This window comes from Mchenga conophoros, linkage group LG9 (assembly GCF_057382185.1).
Source record: "Mchenga conophoros isolate Kocher_MC1m ecotype Shallow Benthic linkage group LG9, M_conophoros_male_GT1.1, whole genome shotgun sequence".
Lineage (NCBI taxonomy): Eukaryota > Metazoa > Chordata > Actinopteri > Cichliformes > Cichlidae > Mchenga > Mchenga conophoros.
Window position 1 is genome coordinate 19,852,428 of NC_140534.1, and position 9,233 is coordinate 19,861,660.

The 9,233-nt window shown below is 38.8% G+C and overlaps 1 protein-coding gene across 7 annotated transcripts; it reads left to right on the forward strand.

Annotated features, from left to right (window-relative positions):
* Window positions 1–2,955: 2,955 nt before the first annotated feature.
* Window positions 2,956–8,890, forward strand: LOC146567175 (inositol monophosphatase 1-like). Of its 7 annotated transcripts, XM_085286840.1 has the most exons (10): window positions 3,059–3,094; window positions 4,884–4,956; window positions 5,534–5,618; window positions 5,776–5,915; window positions 6,010–6,114; window positions 6,239–6,284; window positions 6,368–6,476; window positions 7,343–7,451; window positions 8,270–8,421; window positions 8,582–8,889. In XM_085286840.1, exons 3-10 carry the CDS (start codon window positions 5,556–5,558, stop codon window positions 8,707–8,709), a joined length of 852 nt encoding a protein of 283 aa, XP_085142966.1. In that variant the 5' UTR covers window positions 3,059–3,094; window positions 4,884–4,956; window positions 5,534–5,555; the 3' UTR covers window positions 8,710–8,889. The 7 variants fall into 7 exon arrangements, with proteins under 7 accessions (XP_085142962.1, XP_085142961.1, XP_085142967.1 ...); XM_085286836.1 differs by lacking the exon at window positions 4,884–4,956 and having other exon boundaries at window positions 2,956–3,094; XM_085286835.1 differs by lacking the exon at window positions 4,884–4,956 and having other exon boundaries at window positions 2,972–3,094; window positions 5,505–5,618; window positions 8,582–8,888.
* Window positions 8,891–9,233: the final 343 nt, after the last annotated feature.

Here is a 9,233-nt window from a genome sequence, read left to right on the forward strand (position 1 = left end):
AGGGTTTTTATCGGTTTTTAGCATTATTTTGTTATCGTTTTTGTCGTTTACTCATTTTTTCTGGGTCGTTTCACGTGTGTTATGAATAAATCTTCTTTTTTCGGTACCGGTACTAGTTTTATTTGGTTGTATTTATCTGCGACACCTTAAAGGCCGGTCCGTGAAAATATTGTCGGACATAAACCGGTCCGTGGCGCAAAAAAGGTTGGGGACCGCTGCTCTAGTGGTAGCTCTACTACCATGCTAATTTGAATTTCTAAAGTTGCTTGTAAAAAGTAGCTCAGTACATGGAAATACTAAAGGAATCTGAACCTATGATAACACTGAATTACTATATGGTTCATTTTTTATATTTTATACTTATATTTTTTGTGGGCAGCAGTTAGCACTATCATATCACAAAAGGAAGGTCCTGGGTTTGAATCCAGCTCTCGCCATGTCTGTGTAGGATCTATCTGGGTACTCCAGCTTCCTCCCGGAGTTTAAAGACATGGGGTTAAGTTAAGTCTAATTCTAAACTGGATGTAGGGGTGAATGTGAGTGTGGCTGTTGGTCTCTGTGCGTTAGCACTGAGACAGACTGGTGAACTGTCCAGTTTGTACCCTACCTCTCACCCTATGGCAGCTGGGATAGTTACAGCCTCCCCCCCAACACCTGAATTGAAAAAGTGGAATAATGTCATCAGTTCCTTTACCACTTTGGACAAAACTAAAATATAAAGTATTTTGAAGAACTGCTCACAGTTCCCAGAAGAATATACCTTTAGTAATCCTCAGAGTTTCACTCCTATTGCACCATCAACAGGTATAAAAAATCCCACCAACTATTTGACAGATTCCCATACGATGTGGTTCATATATTCTGGGTGCTATAAAATGAACTGAAATCATTTCCTTATTGGTATTATATTGGATGGATAAGTGAGCAGGTCTCTGGGGGCAGTAATCCATCCACTGAGCATCATCATGAGGTAGAATTACTAATTTTACCAAATTACTACAACACCAATTACTTTGCCATGTGCATCAGGGTAGCATATTACTAAGGTGGAAAATGTGTTAAAAATTTAACTGTGAGCATGCTGTCTTTCTGGAGCCTACTACTGAGCCCCATTGTCCCCAAGTACAGCTGGAAGTCTTATTGATAGATCAAAAGGGGCTTGGTGACTTGATAAAGCCTCATCTTTCAGGGTGCACCGCTGACCTTCATGGCAGGCCTCAGTTACAGCTGTGATTCAAGGCAACCAAACATCCGAAACATCCATCATCCCGGATAAATTATTCATAACGGACCTGCCAGGGAGACAGCAGGACTGATGTATTTGTTTTGCTTGTCCTGTCACTTTCGTCTGTGTGTCTCCCAACATTTCTGAGAACATCTTATATTTAGTGCACAACGGAGACATCGGGGTGACAACTGCTCTCCTACAGCTCCCAGTCAAATAAAACTTTCAACAAATCCCACCATGTAATATCCCACTCTGAACTGTTTTAATTCAACAGAGGTAGCAAATCCACAACTTCATCAAGGGGACGATGAAGCAGATTGTTTAACAAAGCTGTTGTCATGTGAAGACCTTAAGGATCCTTGCAGATGTAGTTTTTTTTTTCCAAACATTTGCGTCACCACTCATGTTGTCATGACTTGCAGATTAGCAAACTGCAGAAACAGGCTGAACATATTCAACACCCATGAACGCAAGTTATGGAAGGTGTGGCAACGTCAAGCATCATGCTGAAACGTGCCCTGGAAAAAAAACGACTGTTCTGCTTCATGCAGACATATCACACAATGTAGAAGACAGCACATATTTTGCTATGTCTTACTAGCCCTGTTTAGTATATAGAAGGTCACTTTCCCAGGGTCGGGGGTTGTTGTCCTTAGATATAAACGAGCCACATGTCTCCATTGTCGTCACGTTTGAAATCACAAGGCAGACAGAGATGCAACATCACGTCCTTGAGACGTGCAAAATTTAACTGAACAATTTGTCTTGCTGCAAAGAATTGCTCCACGCAAGACCACTGTCAGGGCGAGAAGTGGCATTATGACTTTGTAAAAAGAAAAAAAGCACAAAAAGTGTTTTGTAATGCCTCAGGACCTGAGTGCAGCATGTATTTGAAAGATAGATAGGATATGTATTATGACATGTCTGAGTCTAAACAGTCAAGACTGGTTTTGCCAGACTTAAGTAGACTTTATTAGACATTTTGAGCGTCTTGTAGCTGTTGTGCCAAACAGATGATTCCAACAGAAAACGAGAGTATTTTCACATTTAAGTTGCCTCACAGTACAGTTGGATATAAAATCTGACTGAGATATACACATTTAGACACATAAATATTGATGCTTATGGATGTGTTTATCTGTTGTGTTTACTTCTACTCAGTTCATGGGGAAACTGTAAAGACTTTATCCAACTTCCAGCAGGCACATTGAACAACAGCCATGCACGCACACATAATTGAGACCGACTCACCAGGGGACCTTTCAAACTATTTTCCACCAGTGGAATACAATAAAAGGACATAAAGAGAAAGCTCAATGGATGTGAAACTGCCAGGAAATATAAAACTAAGCGAAGCTTTGTTTGTCATACCAAATCATGTGTTAAAAGTCCAGAGCTGGAATGTAATTTTTGATTCCTCCAAAAAAGCAACCTAAGATTTCGAGCCCTAAAAATCAGTCATAATTTATAATCCAATATCAAGACTGAGAGTGTGGGAATTTTCTGGGATGCATTGTTCTGTATTCGATTACAACTCACAGAAATGTATGGCAGCGGGCTGTGTTTTCCTATGGGACTCCACAAGAATTAGGGAGACACTCAAAATTTTCCACTTACTTTTTTAAGGATAAGGATGCACTCACTCTATGGTGAATGTGCCATCAGGTTGTTGTAGGTCTCCCTGAGATGGGACAGAATGTTTTCTTCCTCTGATTGCTGTGAGAACCATCTGAGGGCGGTCCCAGTACTTTTCCCACTTTGTCATGCCAGCCTTTTTAGCTGCTTCATCTCTTCAATGAGGCAATTTAAAGTTAGGCTTTTCTAAAGAACTTGCAGTAGTATCTCGAGGCAACCTGACTCCGCAAGGTAAGGCTTCTTATTTTTTAAATTCTTCACATTAAACTTTTCTTGGATTTTTTTTTACAAAGCATTCTCTGATCTGCTTGGACACACTTTAGAAGTAGATCTAATCCATGTGAAGCAGAAGAGCTTAGACACTATATGTTCTGCAGTACAGTAGTACCTCAGGGCACAATGTACTCAAGGGTGTTGTCTTGTCCTTAAGTAACAGGCAGTTCTCTCTGCAGGCATGCTGTCTGCAAATCCTCAAATCAATTTAGCTGGGAGTGTATTTAAATGTGATGCAATTTATGTATCCCTAAGTGCATTACTAACTAATTTTCATTTATGATAGGAATGATACGCTCAGTTCCTTTTACAGCCTTCTTAGCACAGATATACTGTGCTATAAAACAGACATTCTGATAGGTGGAAGCAGCATGGATTAGCTGGGACACTTTTCTGTTTTTTCTTTTTTTTTTTTTTGAAGAAAACCCCCCAAAACAATGCCAAAGAGAGAGAGACGGTGAAAGTGGTCAGGCAACAATATCTATGTATTAATATTTAAAAAACCAAAATGTGATATGAGGTAGTGATGCCTAATTGCAGCAGCCATTAAGAGCAGCCATATGACATGTTTTGGTACAATATATGTGGCACACCTACTGCACATTTGTCTGATGTTGTTGATATTAGTGCATAACAGTGCTCACAACTTCAGTCTTACACCAATAAATATCTACTGTTGTATAAACAGTTTGCTAATTATGCAGGCTTATAGCAGTATTTTATTGGTTTGACAGACCAAAAACAAAACTGAGTTTGAACCCACTAAACAAACCAAAAGGGGGGAAAAAAGCAGTAAATAGTGGTGGATTTGGCCATTCTGGTGCACAAGGGGAGAGACAAAGACAGGGCCATTCAAACACCTGTGATAACCACAAAACCTGTCAGTATCCTGCTCCCTAGTATTACATGAAAATAAATTGATGTTGTGATTAAAGTCTCTACTGTCAAATTTGAAAGTGTTTCCTCTCCACATAATGCCAGAGGAACATGGTGCAGTCCAATTGGCAATCAGCACCCTTTAAGCTGCAGCTGATGTAATGCAGCTTTGATCCTTCTAACACAATTTAGCAGGCACCTCCAGCAGAAAGGTGGTAACTCAAAGAAAGCTGGGTTATTGAAACACAAATTAAAGGAGTTATTTGAAAAGAGTGGTTTGCTTAAGTGTGTGAACTCCCAGTTCAGATATTGTGCTTTAAACATTTCATAGCAACGCTCTGAATATATGTACCTCCAATTTTTGTGTCTTTTGTATTTTGGTTATGTGCATTTTAAATGTTTTGCAAAGTTGGAAGTTTTAGAGAGACTTGAAACATCATCTTTAAGTATAGTGACCAGTGTTGGTCAAGTTACTTGAAAAAAGTAATCAGTAACTAATTACCGATTACTTCCCCCCAAAAGTAATCCCGTTACTTTACTGATTACTTATTTTTAAAAGTAATTAATTACTTAGTTACTTAGTTACTTTTTAAAAACACGATTTACAACCTGAATAGGTGATAAAGCGATAGATCTTTCAGCCCAATTCTACTTTTTCTGCATAATCCATCATACAAAATGTAATCAAATGGAAAAGTCTTTTTTTAAAACTTGTTTTATTAGTTTTAATCTTTTAATTCCAGAACATAAAATAAAATATTTTTTTGTGTTTACACTCAGTCTTTCAAATAGATGCAAGTAAAACACAGCAGAAAATAAATAAAGTCAAAGACTCAGCGGTCCTGTTGCTCTATCTTCACCTGTAAAGCAGGACTGCGGTAGGCGGAGGTTTACCCTGGTGCAGGTGTGCCGCAGCGGTCAGTTGAAGAATCCGCAGTTTCTCTGTGAGTTTCCCATTACGTCATAGCGCACTCGGTGCTTGCTTGGAAGTTTAGGGTTTTTTTTCGCTGTAAAAAGACGTTTTCTTCCCACGCACAACGGACACTAATGTTTTTGTCACTTTTTATGGAATCAAACTCAAAGTAAGGTCAGTACTTCCACGCTTTAAACGCTGCACGCTCATGCTCTCTCCCGCACTCGATATATGATCCATTGTTGATCTGCACACAGCTGTTGTCACGAACATCGCACTTGCTTATGTCACTGTCATGAGACATTCTCGCAAAAAAAAACATCAGGGTTTTAGTAACGCAGTAACGCAGCGTTCCTACGGGAAAGTAACGGTAATCTAATTACCGTTTTTGCAATAGTAATCCCTTACTTTACTCGTTACTTGAAAAAAGTAATTGGATTACAGTAACGCGTTACTCTGATAGTGACACATTCTTTGTGAATGCCCATGAGGATGGACAAAATAACTTGGACATTTGTTGCATTGTTTAGCTCTGCCTTGTGGATGCTCTAATGTTTTTTGGCTGTAACAATTTTACAGGCTGGTTTTCTTTTTCAAACTCTCCTAAGCAAGCCTCCATATAAAAGCAAAATGGAAGATCCATGGCAGAAGGCATATGACTTTGCTGTTGCAGTGGCAAGAAAAGCTGGAGCGGTATGTCTTGAACACCCATTTGTTGTCTGGTGACTAACTTCAAGTGTACACACAGCATTAAACATTACACTACTAATGTTTAAAAAGCTGAAATGGGCATTCTTTAAAAAAACAATTTAAGGTGGATTGACAATGTGCCAAAATTTAATTTAATCAGGAAATTAGGAAAGCTGGAGAGAGTGAAATCAGAGTCATGACAAAGAGCTCCACTGTGGACCTCGTCACCAAGACTGATGAGAGGGTTGAGAAAATCATCATCGGGTCTCTTAAAGAGGAATTCGGAGAAGGCACGCACTGGTGAGTCACGCATACCCACCATCCCCTATTTATATATATATCTGTTGTTGTATGTGGGTATTCCTCACTGATCCACTGCTGCTTCGTTCTGCAGTTTCATTGGGGAGGAGTCAGTTGCCAAAGGCGAGCCATGTATCTTGACTGACAAACCTACATGGATCATAGACCCAGTGGACAGCACCACAAACTTTGTACATGGGTAAGCTTTTTAAGTGATGTAAGGAAAGATGCATATAACTTTCTAGGCTCAAACAACTTTTGATAAGAGTGTCTATTTAAGCTTTTCTGACTAACTAATGCAATACACATGAAACTGCTTGCAGATTCCCATTTGTGGCTGTCTCTATTGCATTTGCTGTCAATAAGGAGGTATGTCAAATGAAGCTACTATATTAGAGAAAATGCGCACAGATCTCTGGATTAGTCAATCTTAAAAATGAAATCTGTTTCAGTTGGAGTTTGGTGTGGTATACAGCTGCTTGGAGGACAAGATGTACAAAGCACGACGGGGGAAGGGAGCTTTCTGTGATGACGAACCCATTCAGGTGTCTGATGTGAAAGGTACAATGTCCTCATGACACACGGTTTAGTCTGTTATGTAAAAACTGGCAAATGGACACCGTATTAACCCCCTGTTGTGCAGTAACATGATGGACTTCTCCAGTAAAATCTTATCCCCCTTCTTTATTAAAAAATTGTCCAACAAAATTGCCTACATGAGCAAATTTGAGTCTATTTACCAGTACTTTTAATGTTTTATCGAACTGATTTGGAAAATAGGAAATTTGAGCTTGATAAAGGATTGTGCATCGGTATTATCAAGGATGACTAATTAAACATAAATCTGCATTATACTCTGGAGTGATTTAACATCCTTATCCAAGATTCCTTTAGAACCGTTCCCCAACTTATTTATTTATTTTTACTTAAACTTTTTTTTTTGTATTACTTGCTACATTACTAATGGAATTGACATTTGGTGTTTGTGTCACTTTGGGGACGAGTGTTGCTGAGCTATCGGGGTTTTGTCCGAGGGTGACACAGTTGACAGACTTCTCAAACACTGAATAATTTGATGCATATTAATGAGTTTTAAGGACACTGTTTTAATGATTTTGAACGAACTGGTGATTAAAATGAGATACAAATTCATGTATCCCTGTTTTGATTTGAATACCAAATCAGATGCTTTTAAAAAACAAACAAACAAACCCCAAATTCTAATATGTACTGCAAAAGTAGCAGAACTGGTCAATTTCTAATTAAGACGAAATGTGCCCTGATTTAAGAACAACATTTTGAAATGAACATTTGTGTCCAGATTTATCAATATTCCCAATGTACCACTTTCTGAAACTTCTGAATCTAGTAATAAGGTGTATATCTACTGTTGCATACTAAGAATGTTAGACTTGCTCTCATTGCAGACATTAACCAGTCAATAATCATCTCTGAACATGGAACTGATAGAAGCCCAGAAAAAGTGACAAAGATCTTCTCCACAATGCAAAAGAACCTCTGCATCCCAGTGCATGGGTAAGTGGGCCTGGATTGAAACGCTATACTGTGCATTGCAGTCAAAAGTCATTTCCACAGGGATTTTTGCAGCCACAACTCAACAAAATTGCCTGAATTTTTTATTTTATTTTATTTTTTAAATCTATGTATATTCAACATGACAGGGAAATGCATAAATTGCTGTCAAAGGAACAGGCGTATTGCCTGTTGTATGCAGATCAATACAGCCTGCTCTGATTAGGTGTCAAATAGTCTAGTTTTTGTCTAAGCAGCTGGCATCTCGCATAAACAAGGTGTCCTTTAAGTCTGTGCCATGAAGCAATAGTGAGACAAGTCCCATATGGAGGTTTGTAAAGGACCTGTAGACTCAGCTTTAATCGCAGAGGTTAAACAGGATGATTTTTAAAGGAGTGTTTTCAGCCAAAGTCCCATCTTTATCTAAACCTTACAAAGTAACTTTAAAATTCCTAACTAGCTAGTGAAGGTAAAGGGTGGTGAAAGGCATACTGTATGCCAAGGAACACCAACAGTAAAGAGGGTGAAACCAAAACATTTAATGTGTTAAAATGATGCAATAAGTTCAAACTCAAGGTAGATGATGAAACTGCTTTAGAGCAACAAAACCTGCATTTCCCCTTTTTATCTGTAAATATATAAAGTACCATGATGGATTGTTCCACATAACTTTGGCTTCATCATATTTAAAATGAAGAGTCATGTGTCACTCAGTGTTGAACTTGGCAGCAAAGTTGCTGTTGTTGACCGGTGGTATGTTTTCCTCACTGCTACTGCAATTCCCAGTATCCCTTTGATTTTTTTTTTTTTTGTCCTGACAGGCTACGTGGGTCAGGAACAGCTGCTACAAACATGTGTCTTGTGGCGACCGGGGCAGTTGAGGCTCTCTTTGAGATCGGGATCCACTGCTGGGATATTGCCGCTGGTGCAGTTATAGTCAAAGAAGCTGGAGGAATCCTCCTGGATGTTGATGGTTTGTATGATTTCTAAAAATCTTCTCAAACAGCTGGTTATGAAGCATATGTGCTTGGAAATGAGTGTTAATGAATATCATTAAAAAAGCAATATGTTACTTGTTGAAAACACTGACTGCAGGAGTCCTTCTCAATAAAGGCTTTGTTTTGACAATATAGGGGAACCATTCGATCTAATGTCTCGGAGGATGATTTCAGCAAACAATGAGACTATTGCTAAACGGATCATCAAGGAAATAGAAATATTCCCAGTGGTGAGGGATGACGCTCCAATAGAGAAGAAGTGAAGGTGCTTGATGATCGTTTATACTGAATTTCAAGTCCGCTGCAAAATGGAACAAGAAAAGCTCTTTCACACCTTTGTCAGAATAAAAATCTCTTTGCTGTACTCGGTTTTCTTAATGTGAGTGCTGGATTTTTGACTGGCTGCAGATTTTACATATAGATTCAAAGTAAGTCATCAACTGAAGGATGAAATGGTTATAATTTTGAATACTTGCATAATTTGCACATGGTTTGCTTATGGCTTTCCATTTGTATAATATAACACATGGGGAGCATTCAGCCTTAGAGCTGAAGGCTTATTGGCTGGATTTCCAGTCGCTGTTTATCTCTGTACCAATCCGATGGAAATGGGTGAATTTAATCTAAGGTTCTTATCAGTGGAGATGATGGTCCTCTGCAGTTAATTGAGTCCATGTTGGAGTCACTTGATAAACACTGATCTGGTCAAGTGTCATATAATTAATGTGGTTAACACTGCTGCTGTTCACACAATTTATTCCTCATATAAACGTCGTCCACTAGAGGT

Excerpts from the sequence above, each read along its gene's own strand:
- LOC146567175 (XM_085286836.1), top strand. The coding sequence starts at position 5,556 with ATGGAAGATCCATGGCAGAAGGCATATGACTTTGCTGTTGCAGTGGCA. Across the intron at positions 5,619-5,775 it reads TGGCAAGAAAAGCTGGAGCG|GAAATTAGGAAAGCTGGAGA; the intron begins GTATGTCTTGAA and ends TAATTTAATCAG. Across the intron at positions 7,452-8,269 it reads CTCTGCATCCCAGTGCATGG|GCTACGTGGGTCAGGAACAG; the intron begins GTAAGTGGGCCT and ends TTGTCCTGACAG.